Source organism: Ambystoma mexicanum, chromosome 13 (assembly GCF_040938575.1).
Source record: "Ambystoma mexicanum isolate Mex_15411 chromosome 13, UKY_AmexF1_1, whole genome shotgun sequence".
NCBI classification, from domain to species: domain Eukaryota; kingdom Metazoa; phylum Chordata; class Amphibia; order Caudata; family Ambystomatidae; genus Ambystoma; species Ambystoma mexicanum.
This window is the reverse complement of record NC_090938.1, coordinates 99423443-99440131: the sequence shown is the minus strand read 5'-3', so window position 1 is coordinate 99440131 and position 16689 is coordinate 99423443. Positions and strand designations below refer to the sequence as shown.

General features: G+C 44.0%; 1 protein-coding gene across 2 annotated transcripts in view; it reads left to right on the top strand.

The window, feature by feature from the left end:
- The first annotated feature begins 370 nt into the window (after positions 1-370).
- PTPN22 (protein tyrosine phosphatase non-receptor type 22) overlaps positions 371-16689 on the top strand; it is an 851713-nt gene continuing 835394 nt past the window's right edge. The window contains exon 1 of one of the 2 annotated variants that reach the window (XM_069633365.1): positions 371-614. In XM_069633365.1, coding sequence (XP_069489466.1) covers positions 471-614 — 144 coding nt within the window. In that variant the 5' untranslated portion in view covers positions 371-470. The remainder of the gene's footprint in view (positions 615-16689) is intronic. The other variant, XM_069633366.1, reaches the window with a different exon arrangement.

The window sequence follows — 16689 nt, the reverse complement described above, 5'->3', positions numbered from 1 at the left end:
AGTAGCTGAGCTTAAAGAACACAATACGTACACTGCAGGATTAATATTCTCATTTTAGAATGTTTTCATTGCAATGAGCTGTACACAATGTTCACAACTTGTGCATGTATACGCAGGATAAGTGTGTCCAAAACTACATGCACGTGTAGTGAGGTTGCTTCATTAAAAACAAAAGGAACAGCCTGTCGGTGGAATGCACGGCACGGCTGTTTAAGGAAGTGGCTAACGTGACTTCCCCTTCTAAGGTACTGCATATCTGCCCAACCCCCTGCTGCTCTGCTGTGATAAAGCGTGAGGCACTAGGACCCTGGGGATGCCCGGACAACACTTTCTAATGTGACCACAGTAGCAGTTACTAATAGTTTCCTTCAAGCTTTGCCATGAAGCCGGTAAACCACACACACACTAGCACTGGGCACTTAGCTCTCTGTTGAGTTTGGATACTTAGTGGTCTGCGCGGCAGCCCGTACATGACATGTGCGTTTCCAGTTTGGACTCTCCAGCTTGCCCACTTGGCCGACATGGAGCAAGAAGAAATTCTGCGGCGCTATCTGGAAGGGATGCAACTTCGTAGTCCAAAACAGAAAGCTGAGCAACAAGTCAATGACTTTTTGGTAAGTCAAGATTACTTTTTTGGTAGCAGTGGCCATACCGCCCACTCGACATGCTCTGACATTTGGAAGACCCCAACCGTAGTTACCGCTATACTTCACTTTTGAGATTTCATTAATTAGTGACAGTTGCATACCACAAGATTCCATATTAACAGTAAAATGATTAGGTTACTGGTCACTTGGTCTAAAAAAAGGTCGACAGGACAAATGGTTGATGCAATTTGGTCGAAAGACAAATGGTCGAATTTTGTTTTGTTTGTATTTTCACATTTTTTGTATTTGTTATTTTGGGGGGTCCCCCCAACCTCCTTTTTTTGCTTAAAAACCCTTTTTTTTCCTAAACGAAAACCTGAAAAATATATATAAAAATAAAAATAAAAATTCGACCATTTGTCTTTCGACCAAATTGCGTCAACCATTTGTCTGTCGACCAATTTTCTGTCGACCAAATGACCGGACAGCAAATGATTATTATTATTATTATTATTATTATTATTATTATTATGGTATTTATTGAGTGCAGACCTGGCTTCGGGAAGCAACGGAGTGCTTTACAATCATAGGGGGAAGGGCACAGTGAGGAAAGTAGAGAAAAAAGAGCAGGGAGATAACAAGGTAGGGCCTGGGTGGTCAATTGGCAACAAGGGATTTACAAACAACCGGGGGGTGGCGGGGGTGTAAGTGTGTCGAAGAAAGAAGCTGACTCAAAAGGTAGCATGGTGGTGGGTATACACCTTTATTTCCAGTACCAAAAAAATCCTATCTATCCCTATATCTGTGAGGGGTTTACCTGCCTCAAAAACGAATACTAAGGGGTCTGTCAGAATGTCTGTCAAAATAAACTCCACCGTCCTGTGTCACAACCTACTTCTATCCTTCACACTATAACTAACAGAAAGTCCCTTCTTCAGGAGAATGGCACCCTTCTCCTTTTGTCTGGATGGTGTCCAAAAGAATGTTCTCTTGTAATAAGAATGCAAGGGGGGAAGGCCTCCCCTGCCCTGGACTGCGGGTTTCACACAACCCTTATCCAAGGTTCACCTGCAGGTGAATGGCTCCCTTCTTCTGGTGTATCTCTGCACAGTTTCCAATAAAGCCAAGGGGAAGGCCTCCCTTGCCCTGGCTTGCGGGTTTCACACAACCCTTATCCAAGGTTCATCTGCAGGAGAATGGCTTCCTTCTTCTGGTGTATCTCTGAACAGTTTCCAATAAATCCAGGGGGAATGACTCCCTTCACCTGGCGTCTTTAATACAGCTCCTAGTTCAGGACCAGGAGAATAACTTCCATCTCCTGGTATTGCTTGGCACGGTTCACAACAAGGCCAGGGGGAATGACGCCCTTCCACTACTGTCTTTACAACATCTCCTTGCTTACTCAGTTACTTCTCAGTATTTGCTCTTGGGTCCCACATGTCCTTGCTTACTCAGTTACTTCTCAGTATTTGCTCTTGGGTCCCAGGCCCTTCTTTGGTGGTCAGCGGTGATCTTTTCCCACTGTGACGAGGAATATTTCCTCCAATGCTCTCAATATCTGTGCAGACCCTCGCTGGTTATATTCAGTAGCGGGCTCCCCACTACGGATGAGAAAGGGAGCTTTGTGAACCAGCATCTCTTCTATCCCTGTGTCCCATCCAGGTCTCCCATACCTTTCAGTATCTTGTGTGGGATCGTGGTATGTCACAGGAGCTTCTTGGGACCACAGGTCTTCTCCACGGCTCTGGTGGTTCACTGCCGTTGCTCCATGGGCTGTGTGGTACTTCTCTCATCTGTTCTGCGGCCCACTCTCCAACTTGGTCTTCTGCCTGGGTTCATTCCTGCAGAACCCATGGAGGACACCCACGCCACTTCAACAGCGTCCTCTTCCCTCCGGTCCTTTGACAGCGCTTGGACTGCTCGTGCTGGATCAACTCGGTATCTGGTATTTCCATCGAAATAGTTTACAACAAAATGAATTCCATCGAACATTTTGCAACTAAATTTTTACCATCGAATGTATGTTTGTGTTGGTTTAAGGGTTCCTTTTGTTTGGGGTGGGATTGTAATGGTAAAAAACAGGGAGTTTGGGGGTGACCCCCACAAAAAAAGAAAATTACAAGAAATGCATTTGATGGTAACATTTTCAATGGAAAACTTTTGATGAAAAGACCATAAACTGTTCGCCTCCACACCTGCTGCCAGACAGGCGGGGTTTGACGCGGCCAAGATTGACACGGCTGGCTTCACCCATTCGATAGTCCTTTGTTCCTTTTAATATATGTATAAAGTTCCTCCAATGTGGATTGTAAAAGTCCATTCTCTCTGTTAACAAGTGACTCTTTATGCCTCCTCTGGGCCACCTTATACCAGTACAAGCACAGCCATTGACCTTCATGTCCCCTGAGTTCTTCATCCTAGTACTTTTGGCTTCAGGATTATCTCCGTTATGGTATGAGTACATGGGTTGACTTTCAATAAAGTGCTTGAGCACAGTAGGAAGGACTAGAGAATGTTGGAGAGGGACAACATTGTCCTTGTCCCCAGAGGGGGAATCCCTCCTCATGAGGTGCTCCCGCATAGAAACCACTGCTAGGGGGACTATTGGGTTCCATGTAATAATGTCCCCTCAAAAATATCGGCATGCAAAAATATCGCCGAAAAATGGCCGTTTTTTGTGGGGGACATTATTGCATGGAACATGCGGGGGACACCCCCGCAACCCCAAACACTTTTATTTTTCTTCTTTTTTTTTTTTTTGCTGCCCCTATCCCAATATATATGGTCACCCATATAATATCGCCACAACCTTTTCCCAGCAATATTATATACGGCGACCATATATATGGGGATAATATTACCTGATACCGACTATTGGATAGCAGCCCAACCTCCCTAGCCTCATGGGAAAGGGCTCTCCCTTGGTAGGAGTGACGACACCTAGTGAATCGTCACAGGAGACAGTGAGGAGCAGATCACTGAGTGTCAGGTAGGGTAGGGAGTGCAGGGTGTGTGGACCTAGTTGTTAAGGAGGAGCCATTCCTTGAAGAAGAAGGTTCCTGAACTGTAAAAGCGATGGGACAGGTCTGATGTTGATGGGAAGGAGCTTCCAAAGTCTTAGAGCATAGACAGAGAAGGCCTGTCTTCTGGTTCTTTCCTTCCTGCACCATCATAATTCCAGTCTACGTTTCCTTACATCTGGTGGATCCCAGGCCTCCGGAGATGCTGAGCATCTCAGTGAGGTAGCTTGGGAACTTCAGGAGGACAGCAGTGTAGATGATGAACCAGGATTGGAAGATGATACAGGCTTGCAGTGGGAGCCATTGCAGTTCGATGAGGGTCGGGTGATGTGCTAGAATTTGCAGAGTCCTTAATGTGTCTTGCTGCAGAGAGCAGGACACATTTCAGAGGTGCCAGATTAGTCGCCGGAAGGCCTTCCAAACATTATTTTCTACCATTTGCTCTTAATGTATATGTAACCATCGTGCTTGCAACTGCTGCTTGACTTTACCCAAAAAGTGAAACTAACAAACCTATCAGAACTGACATACCGATGATATGCGCCTGTCGTTGTGTGACCTCCTTCCCTGCGTATTTTCCCCATCCAGACCCTGCTCTCTTTAATGCAGAAAGCAATATGAGCAAATAGACAATGTGTGTATTTTTACATTTGGTATACTTAATTGGAAAAAACAAGTCCAAGCAGAGCAGTTTGCCTTTGTGTAGTGCCAATGATGTGGCTGTAGCTGTCATGGGTGTGAGGAGGGGTGCGTTAGACTGGACCTGAGTAACTAAGTAGACCCTTTGAGCTGGAGAAATAATATGGGCAATGTCTAGGGTGACTGGGATGTGTCTCCTCATACTTTCAAATGCTCTTTTTGGTCCTACCCATCCTTTGGCATCGAATGCCGAGAGGGCAGGATAGTAAGCTGCCATAAGCTCAATTAGCACCCCCTGCTTGCAGCTCAGTGCTACTTAGTGGAAATGTTCACACACACACACACACACACACACACACACTCACACACACACACACACACGCACGCACCACCCCACCCCCCCACCCCCCATTATAATTCACTGATGCTTCTTTTAGGTGTTTGTGGGATGTTTTTCGGGTGGGTGTCAGTGGATGCTGGGGAATTTTTCAAGTGAAAAGGTATACCCGCTCTCCCTGATCTGTCTGTAGAGAGTGAAATGGGAGAAACCAAACCACTTAAGGGTATTCGGAAGCCGTTCCCAACTCATCACAAGCACGTTCTCTAAAGGTAGTGTGAACACCCACAAACACAGCTATTTATGGTATTAATAGCGCGTTTCCCCTTACTAAAAGGGGCATATGTGGTGGTGTACCACTTCATCAACAGGAAAATGTGCCTTAACAAATATGGCCTCCATGAAAAAAATGCAGCATGTGGAAGAAGTGGGGTGGCATTTCGACAAATCCAGATTTGTCGTAGGTTGTCGCTGTATTCTAATGGCCGTGGTGTTGAGGCAAGTCCGGTGTAAGGAGACGAAGATGTAAGTGTCCAGCTAGGCCGAATTCTAATGTGTGTGGATGGATAGCTGTGCCAGCGGCAGATGTCGATCGAAGTGTCCTTAAGCTCAGATGGAGCTTATCTTTGATCTCATTGTGTGATCAGATCGTCAGGTGAGCGTGGCAGTCAAATAAGTGGTGGCAGAGGTGTTGGGCACAGGGAGGGTTGAGGAGGTTGAGAGGCAGCTTGGGGCAGGGGTTGCTGCATTAGGATGAGGTCCGGGACCAGCAGTGGACTGTCACTGCCTATGCTTGCCCAGCACTGGAGGACGCTGATTGGATGGCTGCCCTGCACCAGTTGCTAATAAGGAGTTAAAATAGTGCACCTTAAAGTCGAATTTTCAGAATCATTTGAGTAGAAAGCACATCACTTTACAACAGGTTCTGAAAGGGAACACATAAGTAACTCCAATAGATGCCAAGTCATCAATAGTACATAGTGGCCTTTTGCAACATATTTTAAAAATGGCTGTGCCCAAAGAAAAATCATAAGACCTGTCTCAGTAAGACAAGCCAGAATACTCACTTAAACACATATTTATGCTATCTGGGCCCTAAGTAGAAAAGCAGATCATGGGTCCTGACAAAAAAATACCGCACCTTTAAACTGCCAACCCAGTGGCCGAGAAATTGTATGCCAGCATTGCCTTGTTAAATGTTTTCATGCAGCCAGTGTCCAATACAAGACACAATTAGCCAAGGGTTAACTGTGTCCAATTGTGCTGGGTTCTAAGGTGTATCGCCTACCAGCAGCGAGGCGAGTGATAAGCGGTACCCCTTGCACCACATGAAACTAAGTAGAGAAAGAAGAAACACCACTCACACTTCGTGCTTGGTAAATGCAGCACTACAGTGTGTTTGACAAAAGATTATTACATTTTAGTATAGTTTGAGTTTAAAGTCCCATAGTCTTAAATGGCCTTGTTAAGTCCAGTTTATTTTCTTATGCAAAAGACCATCCAACACGTGTTTTGACACAAAGTCTTTTTCAAGGCTGTATATTGACATATAGATAGACAATTTAAACAAAAATAGCAATATCCACATTAGATTTATATTGCATACTAACGTGAGCAAAGGTATATACAATAACCGCACAATACATAATATATGTCACAGCATATGCAAGTGTATATAAGCAATATATACATACCCCACAGAGGCAAAATTCCTGGATAGAGGAAGGGGAAATTGTAAATATATACACAGTATTACTATTGGTACATTTTGGTGCCAATGGGGGTTTGTTTAAATAGTCTCCCTGACATAAGGGTTGAGACTTGCCTAGTAGAATTAGTGGTGCCATGCATCTATATCATTTATCATTGTTGTGCATCTTCTATATATAGGATTCGTTATTGCTGTGCATCTTCAAGAAGGGGCCATATTAAGTAGCCTTTATCGTGGACCATTCTCCCAAAGTGAATTGTGCGGTAACCATTGCATTGTGACGTCCTTTCAGTAACCGTTAAAATGCACCCTGCTGGTGTCATCATGCTGCATGGGTGCCATACTTATTGTGAGCAGGTAGAGTGGACTAAATTACCTTCAATAGCTCCGAACCCTGTTCCAATTGCACGTGCACAAAGAGTTAAAAACGTGCAACCCCACACCCAAAGTACAGAAGTAAATTTACAAGGCACACCCCCAGCCTGCGCTGCCAATCCCCGGTGCCAAATGTGGTTTGACATCAAGATGTGTTAATGCTTGAAAAGTAGATCTCGCACTGTGTGAGACGCTGATCCTTGCGAGCATCTCCCAGTCTCCTTTCCCATCATGCATTGCCCGGGTGCGTACTGGACGGAGCAGTGCACGTGACAGCACGCCATTTGAGCTACTTTATCAAAGAAAGAAGAGAAGTTTCATTCTTGCCTTCTACCAATTCCAGGAATTGGGCATGCATGACACGCCACCACATATCTGCACTGAACGGAAGTACAAACAAACCACACTTTGCTGAACGGTTACGCTCGCATTGGTGATCAAAGAAGTCATGTGATTTTTTGGTGCTACATGTACGCTTCCACAGCATCAAAATGCAGCCATTTCCCAACAACTGTTGGTCAAACTCTAAGATGTGTCCTTCGCTCACCGCTTCGTAGCTTGGCCGAGCGCAAGGCTTAGTTTACAAGAAGTGTTGTGGTATGCAGAGAAACAATCAAAAAAACAGTAGAAAAATATGAATGGGACACAGCATGTAATGTCTGGATAAAATGAATTATTAAAACAATACTCCGCAAATTTGTTTACTGCAAACTACTGGGTAATAAAAGAACACAAGGAAACATGTAAATGTTAATAGGGAGTTAAGAGTTAGGGCCTAATAAGAACATTTTATTTAGTGGCACATTGAAGTATGTGGTGTTCAATAAAATGTCTGGCCTCATTAAAGTATGGCGATCACCACTGCATTGCCACCACATTACTGATTTGCTGTACTGCAAATATCGGCAAAATTGGCAGAATTACCACAGAATCCCACAAAAAGATACACTCCATGAATTGTATTGTATTGTACTTGTCATTTATATAGCGCCTATTACCATTGCTATAGTCTCAAAGCACTGGTAGTGGGAACGCCCTTGGAAGACCGAAGCCCAGAGTGTTGGAGATCATGGAGTAGGATTAGAATGCACATGTGCATTTGGCCAAATAAGGCTCAGCAGGGCTGACCAGGCTTCGGTAAAGAGCAGCCCATTCTGTCAGGCATGTGGATGGGTGTTGAGAGGAGTCGGGCGATGCGTGAGCGCTAGAGACTCGCTATGTGTTCAGCGTGCCCGAATTTGTCATAAATCTTTGCTGCATTCTGATGTCAGAAGGGTTGAGGCGTAGTCTGGTGTAAGTAGGCATAAAGTTATGTGACCCGCGCGACCACATTTTGTCATAGTACTTGCTGTATTCTGATGTGTGCAGGTAGCCATGTGTCCCACCAGTGTCCACCGGATTGGTGAGCTATACGTACCCAGGAGATTTGCTGGTGATTTGTTGTTTGTGTGCACAATCAGGTATTGGCTTCTGCTGTCAATTCTTACGGCTGCAATGAAACAGCAACGGTGGCAATCTATGCCCCAACTATTCGCAACTAGAGAAGCACGGGTAGTCTAGGCGGATAGCGAGGCAAGATGGGGATTAACAGTGCCATACCGCCACTTGTAATCCTACTGTAATTCTGCTGGCCCACGTGGTGGTAACGGTCATTCTGTTTGGCATTAATCCAGCAGATTTACCACAGGAATACCACCAACTTTTTAATGAGGCTCTAAGTTTCTATGGAGGACATTGGAGCTGCCAGTTAAGCTGTACACTAAAGCAGACCCTTTCAAATGTGTATTACAGGTTAGTGCTGATGAACATATTTGATTATTTCCCCACATGGGACATTTCACTGCAGATCTTGTAGCCTTTTTATGGGGGACAAGCAACCCATTCACCCTTTCATTCGTCCTATATCCCTCACCACTAAACTCCCCTTTTATGTACTCTGTAACCTTGCCGCTACAACGTCCTTTTATCGAGGGATGTTTTTTCATGGGGTTTTTTTCCGCAAATTCTTTTTTGAAAAAAAAACATCGAATTTATTAGGGAGGTTAGTAAATGATATACATGGGGTGTGGGTGTTTGGGAATAAATACAAATGAAAGAAAATGGGTGGGTTGGGTGAAGCCCCCCAAAAAATAATTTGGAAAAAATTTGATGGGTTTTTCCCATAAAAAAATTGCAGTAAAAAACCCCACGAAAAAACATCCCGCGATGAAAGGTCATGGAACCACCCTGCCACCCCCATAAAAATGAAATGTCCTGCAGCCAAATGAGGGGCATAAGCTACAGAGAAATGGGGGGATACTGAACAACGGAATCTTGGAAGTTATCACAATTCATCACCCCATGACAGGCAGGTGTTATGGGTGTTTATTCCCATAAATTATAACATACATGTTCCGTCACTCTGTGTCGTAAACATTTATTGAGTAGAAAATCCTTTCTCTACCTCATGTAAGGACTAAGCATTTTACTTAACTCCATGTTTACAGTCTTTAAAAATATGTATTCAATTAAATTCAAAATTCAGCTATGTACTGAAAAACAGCCATTACACAAAAAGCTGTCGTGTGTTTCGCCCCTGGCTGGTGCTTTTTCAAGGTTGCGGTTGGCTGTAGCAGGCTGCATATATGCCAATATTTAAATTGCGGCACAGTCTCATGTCTTTTCTCATGTATGGTTGTTTGTGATGGCCAGATTTCGGGGAGATGGTTTCAACAATATCATAGTGCATAATGTCATCTTCTTATTTATATAAATGCAGGAAGCTTGTCTCACCATCAGTCCTTTGATGCGGTTGTCGACTTTTTCTACCAACCTATTTTTTTTGCCACAAAAAGCAAGGAATATGCATGAGACAAAAAGGGATGGGGAGAGGGTGGCCGTGGTTAGGGGTTTTGGGGGGTGGATGGATTACACACGCATTCTGCTACAAACAAATCTGTAAAGATGTGGGAGGAGACCTCTGCCCCAAACCACTCAACTGCTCCCCGCTTGTCCCTATTCCTTATTGCTTCACATGGACACACACATGGAAGCTCTCGCATATTCACTGGTGACATCCTGAAAAAGATAACTTGATTTACTCTTCAAATGTACTTACATTTTAAATCTAGGTGTTTGAGAGTGCCCAGGTGCTCTGCATGGCTGCAAATACCTCTAACTCACGCATTTACATGTTGCATTCATCGAATGCAGTGATTATGTGCCTGGAGGCAGAGGGCAAACATGCCTTGGAAAGTGGGGTGCAGTAAGATGGGTTTGGAAGTTCCAACCCTTCTAAATGAAAATGTATTTGCACCTGGGGAAGGGTGCTCGGCCAATCAGGTGGCTGTAAATCTGGGCAAGAATTGCCAGTGTACCGTCCGCATTTTACCAGCCACCCGAGGCCCATCCCAAGGTGCTACCATCTTGATTTCATTGATGGCCACTGTGGTCCCTCCTATTTGCCTCCACCCCACCTCCAAGACATCCAGAACCCCAACCCAACCCCCCTCCCTCAGCACCCACTTAACCTGTTGGACCGGAGTTGTCAGCTGTGGACGTGGCATTCCATCTGCATCCTCAGCACATGCCATGAAAGTAGAAAACAGACTAATTCCCTGTTCTATTTACTATGTGGTGGACATATTTTTTTTTTATAGAAGATTGGGTTTGTATAATAAACGCAGAATCCTTCTCCACTATCAAAAAATGAACATACTTGCATCCTGGATGGTGCTCTGACATGTACAAAGATACCACATCCTTGTTGTGGGGCGTACGAGGCAAGTACCCACCAATCCCCCATCACCCGATCCCCAGCCCGGTACGCCCCGATGCGGGGGTGATTGCTAGTTGTGGATCGCTGCTGAAACCAAAAGGTCTCAGGGGAAGGGCAGCAACCCATTGTAGATTGTAAAAGCATAAACATATATTGGACCAGAGACATCATTTTTGGGTCACCAGGGGTCACAGCTGCGACCCCCGAGGAGCCCCTTGCTACCCCCGAGGTCTCCCTTGCTACCCCTAAATAAACAATTTAAATACACATATATATAAATATATATATATATATATATATATATATATATATATATATATATATATATATATATATATATTCTTTTTGCTTTTTAAATGTACGCTCCTGGAATCTGGCCAGTGTATGTGGCTCTTTGTTTCTGGAGTGGCTGACTTTCTTGTTCAGGCCTCTTAACAAAAAACTGGGGGTACCACAGGTATAACACTTTGAGCAGTGACCCTAAAGAAGAAGGAATAGGAATAACAAATACACTGGGCCTCATTCCGAGTACGGCGATGACCAATGGCGCTATTAACGCCTTGGTTGACGCCGTACCCGGACCGGCAGCGCCTTGGTGGATGGCGGAATTACCGCCCCATTCCAAGGTTGGCGGGGCGGTAATTCCCCATTCACCAAGGCTCTTCCCCATTCCCAAATGAGCCCCCATAGGGCTCAATGGGAATGGGGAAGATGCAAATAACGGTGACCGTTCATTACGGTCACCGTTATTGGCTTGGAGGCCCCTTTGCGCCCTCGACTTTAACACCTGCTCAAAGCAGGCGTTAAGGGCGAGGGCACAAAGGGAACTCGGAGTATGGCGGTAAGGGATTACCGCCACCGGTCTCGTTACCGGTGGCCGCTATCCCTTACCGCCATACTCGGAATGAGGCCCACTGTCTTTCTGGAATGCTATACAATAATTGCTAGACTCATTAAAGGTTTATTTCAGGCACATTTCAGCGAGTGAGTCACTGATTTTTTCTGTTCTTAAGCACCTCAACTCAGCCTTTCATCCTTCTGATGTCGATAAATGAGTACCAACACAGGTTGGATGATATTGTATGTATATTTGTTCTATATAAAGTGCTTATGCGTAAGTGTTATATAATAACACATCATTATCATTTAGCCTTTGGACGTCTACTTGGATTCACAGTAATTTGGAAATATGGGTCAATACACACTGATATTAACGATACATATGGTGATCTAATCATGTATGAAATGTATATCAGATTATAGTGATATCGTAACCATATTTGTCGTAGTGTACTTGGGAACAATGCTATGTGATGCCACTTCCTGTTTTGTCAAGGGGTGAAAGGTCGTGTTCCCTCACTTCCCATGATGTCACTTCAGGGTGGGGTCATCACTTCCTCTGAAGTCATCAGAAGTCAAGTGTTGTGTTTCCACTATCCATGTCATTTTGGTGAAATGCCGTCCCTGTATTGGACTGTCCTTTACCCCTTCACTGTAATGCGAACGTTATATATCACTGTTGAAGCCAAGTCAGTCCACAAGCTCTGCAAAAATATTACCAGAAATTGGAGGACCAATCGATATGAGTAGTAAAATAATTTCTCCTGTTATCTCTCGGAGTGCTGTATGGAGTGCGTTAGGATGCCCGTCAATGTCAAATGGAGTATCTTTGCTGGGGAAAGGGCACATGGTCTTGCCGCAGTCATTTGTCCAGTCGTGGCCATTTCTTGCAAACTGTGTATGCAGTCACTCCCCACAATAGTAGACCACTTACCAAGATAGTAGATGTGGTGCGTGTGTGTGTGTGTGTGTGTGTGTACTATTAAAACAAATACAATTGGTCTTCGTAACATCTTCGGACTCATTTTTGTCAGTCATGAAAATAATTGGGATAGAATAGCACCCAAGAAAATTGTACAGCTAAAAAGAATACTTTCAAATCGACAAAAAGGCATGGCTCATTGCAGCGGATTCGGGAAAAACTATTTCATAACTAAGTTGTCATGTTTCTGAAAATGTGACAAATGTCAGAGGTTGTGTCATGTTACTGTAATCGTAAAACTCCCCCTTCTATGGAAGAGTTCCTCAAATTTCAGATGAGTCAGGTTCCCATAATGAAATGCAGTCACAATCATGCATTGGCTCTTTTGAGGAGCAAAATACTTGGATTAGTTACCATAGTAGACAGTTCTCTGTGTCAGAATAATTCACTCACAAACTAAGCCTTACTGGAAGGGGTTTTTGTTATGCATGGGAACGCAGTGTGTAGTCTTATCCGTGCTGGCGCCAAATCATTTCACACTAAAATATCACAGCAACAGAATATTATGCCTGTCTCCATCTTGAATTTATAGAATAAGTTCCCAAATCCACTTAGAAGGAATATTATTTGCAAATATAATCAAACCTGTCGATATGTGTTCCACACCAAAAAATGTAGTGTTTCATCAGGACTTGCAATTAATGTTTAACTACTCTGTCTCCACCAGCGGGTTCCCTTTCCTGTTCCACAAAAGGAAGTAGATGGATTTCAGAAATGTTCTTTTAAAAATAAAACGAAAAAGAGAGACATAATCTAGTTACTTTTTTATTTTACTGTTAAGAAATATTTTGGTGCCAGGGTACCTAATACTACAAAATACATCACCACAAGGCAGTGACCGGGGCATGGGCTAACATACCCAGAGATGAACATGTTATCCTGCCTATCAGCATTTATAGGTATTGTTAGGTGTTAGAAATCTGAGGCAGACAACTTTGTGAAGGTTTTTCAAAAGGTGCCATTTTATTAACTCAAAAGGTTTGATAAATGCCCCACTATCCCTACCCTGAGGAGGACTTCCCGCCTAAAATAAACTAAAGGAAACACTCTAACAAAATGTCTCTGTCCCTCACACTTGAGTTACTTGAGTAACTCAACTTGAGTTGAGTTACTGTACACAGTAACTCAACAAGGTAAAGTATGGCGGTTCAAAGGCAACAGAAATATAACAGTTAAGTTCACAATAAGATAACATTCTCTCCTTGTAATCTGGGTGAATTTCGCTTCCACAGATTCAAACAGGATTCTGTTCCAGCACCAAAAGAAATAAGGAAATCCTGTTTTGTGACAAAAGTTCCAACACAGTTCTTGGTGACTCCAACTTGACAACACAAAGTTCCAATACTTCGGAATTGTTCAACAAAAGTTCTTTCTCTTCCACTTTAGGAATCAAGAACAATCTTCTTCATATAAACTAAGAATATTTCCTCAGTTCCTCAGTATTAACATAAATTGTCTTTGTCGGGATCCTTCTGCAACAACATATTAGTTATGATGATATAGAACACTTCTGCAGCAGTTTTACTCAGTTCTTGCTTCAGGATAATTTATGAACACCACTTAACAGCAATTCATCAACTTCCACCTGGTTTACTTCCATGCCAGGCCTACTACTTCAATTGTACCTGGTTTACTCCCATACCAGATCTGCTACTTCAAAGTTCGCTGTTCGGGTATACTCCCCTGCCCGAACAGTATTGTACAAACAACGAGTGCCTCTGTGGTTAAAAATCAGCTTACAACAACTTTGTAGTGCTTCTTATTTTTCTACATCAAGCTTTAAGCAATTCTTCAGGGAAGGAAAGATTCACATTGGTGCTCTTTAGTACACTTTTGCGATTTCCAAAACCTCTGTAGATTATGCTCCTCTCCTTCTGAACAGCCTTTACCAGAGGGCAGCCTTCTTGCCACTTTTGTTTCAACACCTCTTTATTAACCAAACACTGACAATGATATGGCTTTATTCTGCTTCTTCCTTGGCTATGGCAATGTGGGTTTGTACCAGCTTTTGTTAAGGGCTTCTTAAAACATAGACAATAAACAGTACAACCTTTAGGACTTTCCTTTGTCCTCTTCTGACTTTGGCAATATCAGTTGGTTTCAAAATTGCCTTGCCTTTACTTTCTGTTAGCTTGGATAATGGTTGTTTGCATTACGGTCTAGAAGGGTTGCTCCACCTTGTTGATGGGTTTTAAATAAACTTGCATTCTTAAAGTCACAGGGCCTCATTACGACCCAGGCGGTAAGGGGTTTACGGCAGCGTTAACAGCGCCGACCCTTACCGCCTGATTACGAGGTCCCCTAGCGCCATGGTGCTTTTAACACCTGCTTTTAGCAGGTGTTAAAATCCATGGCGCTAAGGGACCATGGAGTTAATAACGCCACCGTAATTTACGGTGGCGTAATTAACGCCTTCCCCACTCCCATTATGCCCTATGGGGCAAAAATGGGAATGGGGAAGGGTAAATGGGGATTGGGGACTTACCGCCCCGCCAAGGTTGGAATTGGGCGGTAAGTCCGCCAACCACCATGGCGTAAACGTAGTTTACGCCATGGTGGTAAAGTCACGGCCCAGGCGGTAACTTACCGCCTGGGTCGTAATGAGGCCCACAGTCATTTGGTGTCATATAATAATGTTTTCTCTGTTTTCTGCCAATTCGGTATTCAAAATTGCCTTCTGTCTTAGGTTTATACATACGTGATTGCTTTCCAATATGAAAACACATGCATTGAGCATGCGAGCGGGCACGGAATGCTCTGGTGTTAAAATCACTAGTTGAACTCACTGGGTGAGGCTTGCACATCTGTTTACCTCCTGCTCACAGGTCCTTTGCTTCAGCGGCTCCTCGTGATCCGGCAGTCTGCTGGTTTCAGTCTGCCGCTGCCCGTGCCACTTGCAAACAGAGCATTTTTTTTCCAGAGGTTCTCCGGCGCTCACCTGACAGGGGAGATAGCCATGGGAAAGGAAAGCTCTCCAAACGTTCGCTGCCCGTTGCTCAGCTTCTGCAAATCAGGTCTCCGCGGCAAGCTTCCATCTCTCACGCTTCCCACTGCATGAACTTTGAAATTAAGGCTTCTGTAGGCAAAGACCTTCTCAGGACTACTGATCGCTGCTCAACAGTGGTCCCGGCGTCTTCTTTCTCCTCCTCGAGTATCTGCTTCAGCTGCAACCTGTAGAGTTCAAAACTCCTCCACCTACGACTTCTGTTCTGCTCCTTCTTTTCACTAATGGCCTGCACCTCCGGGGGCCTTTGAAGCCTCTGAGCCTCCCTCAGGTATCTGACATTCCCATTAACAAGCTGCACTTTGCAGTTTTGTTCCTCTTCAGCCCTCTTCTTCGTCCCAGTGCTTCAGAAATTATACGACTTGTAGTCCCTAATGGAAAAATGTGTTTTTATAGCTTGATTTTTGATCTCAAGCTCATTTCTGCTCCCAATAATTTTCTCTGCAGGAATATCATTAGGATCAACCACAAGACTTGATTTTATAGAGAAATAAAGGTTTTTAGAGTTAAGATGTTGTTATCCACAGACTCCTTTTCACTGTACCTTTGGAAGTTAGCTGAGCTTCTAGCTTCATAAGTCTCCATGGTTTTAGGCGGTTTTTCATTTCTCCCACTGCCTAAGGGTTTATGAATGTTTTCACCCAGTTTAAGATATTCAACTCCGGGAGCAGAAAGATTGTTCTAACAAGCCATTACATACTTTGGTATTGAGACAAACACTGCGTCTCACCCAACAAAGCCCTCGCTTTCCCCTGTGCACTTTCTCGTCCCGGGTGATCCACAGAGCATCACCCACAAGGTCGGGATCAGGAAGCGACTGCCTTTGCCTGACCGCCTCGGAGGAGACTTTAGGTAGGGTCTTTGTGAGGACTCTGCAGTATTCATCACAGTATGCCACCTGTTCTATGATTCAATGATTTGCGTATTAAAAGCGATCAAATGCGTCAGTGTAATGACTGTGGGGGTATGATCCAGAGTGTTGCTCTAGTCTTGATATTTTTGGGAATTGCCTGGCAAATCCAAATTAGCTGTTAATCTTCTACTTTAATAGTAAACATAAATGATCAGCAAGCAAATGAAGTTTATGCAACGCAGACCAACAAGAAATGAACATGCTCTGGTCAAATGCAGTGATGTGTTTGCAATGGGGCAGGCCTACCTCCGAGAAGCAGAGGCGTGCTTTACAGATTACATGTATTGCAGTAGGAACATCTGGCCCATGGGACCATCTGGGGCCCGATTATACGTTTGGTGGTAATTCAGCAGTAAATACACCCTGCTCCTCTGGCCTTGGTACGGGATTACAAGTGGGGTACTGCAGCTGAAATCCCCATTTTTGGGGTCCATAGGATGTATATATATAGTGAGCAGCAGTTCCGCAGAGTAAATCAGATGATTTTCGGTTTTAAAGCTGGAGGCGAATCCTCTACTTCAAGG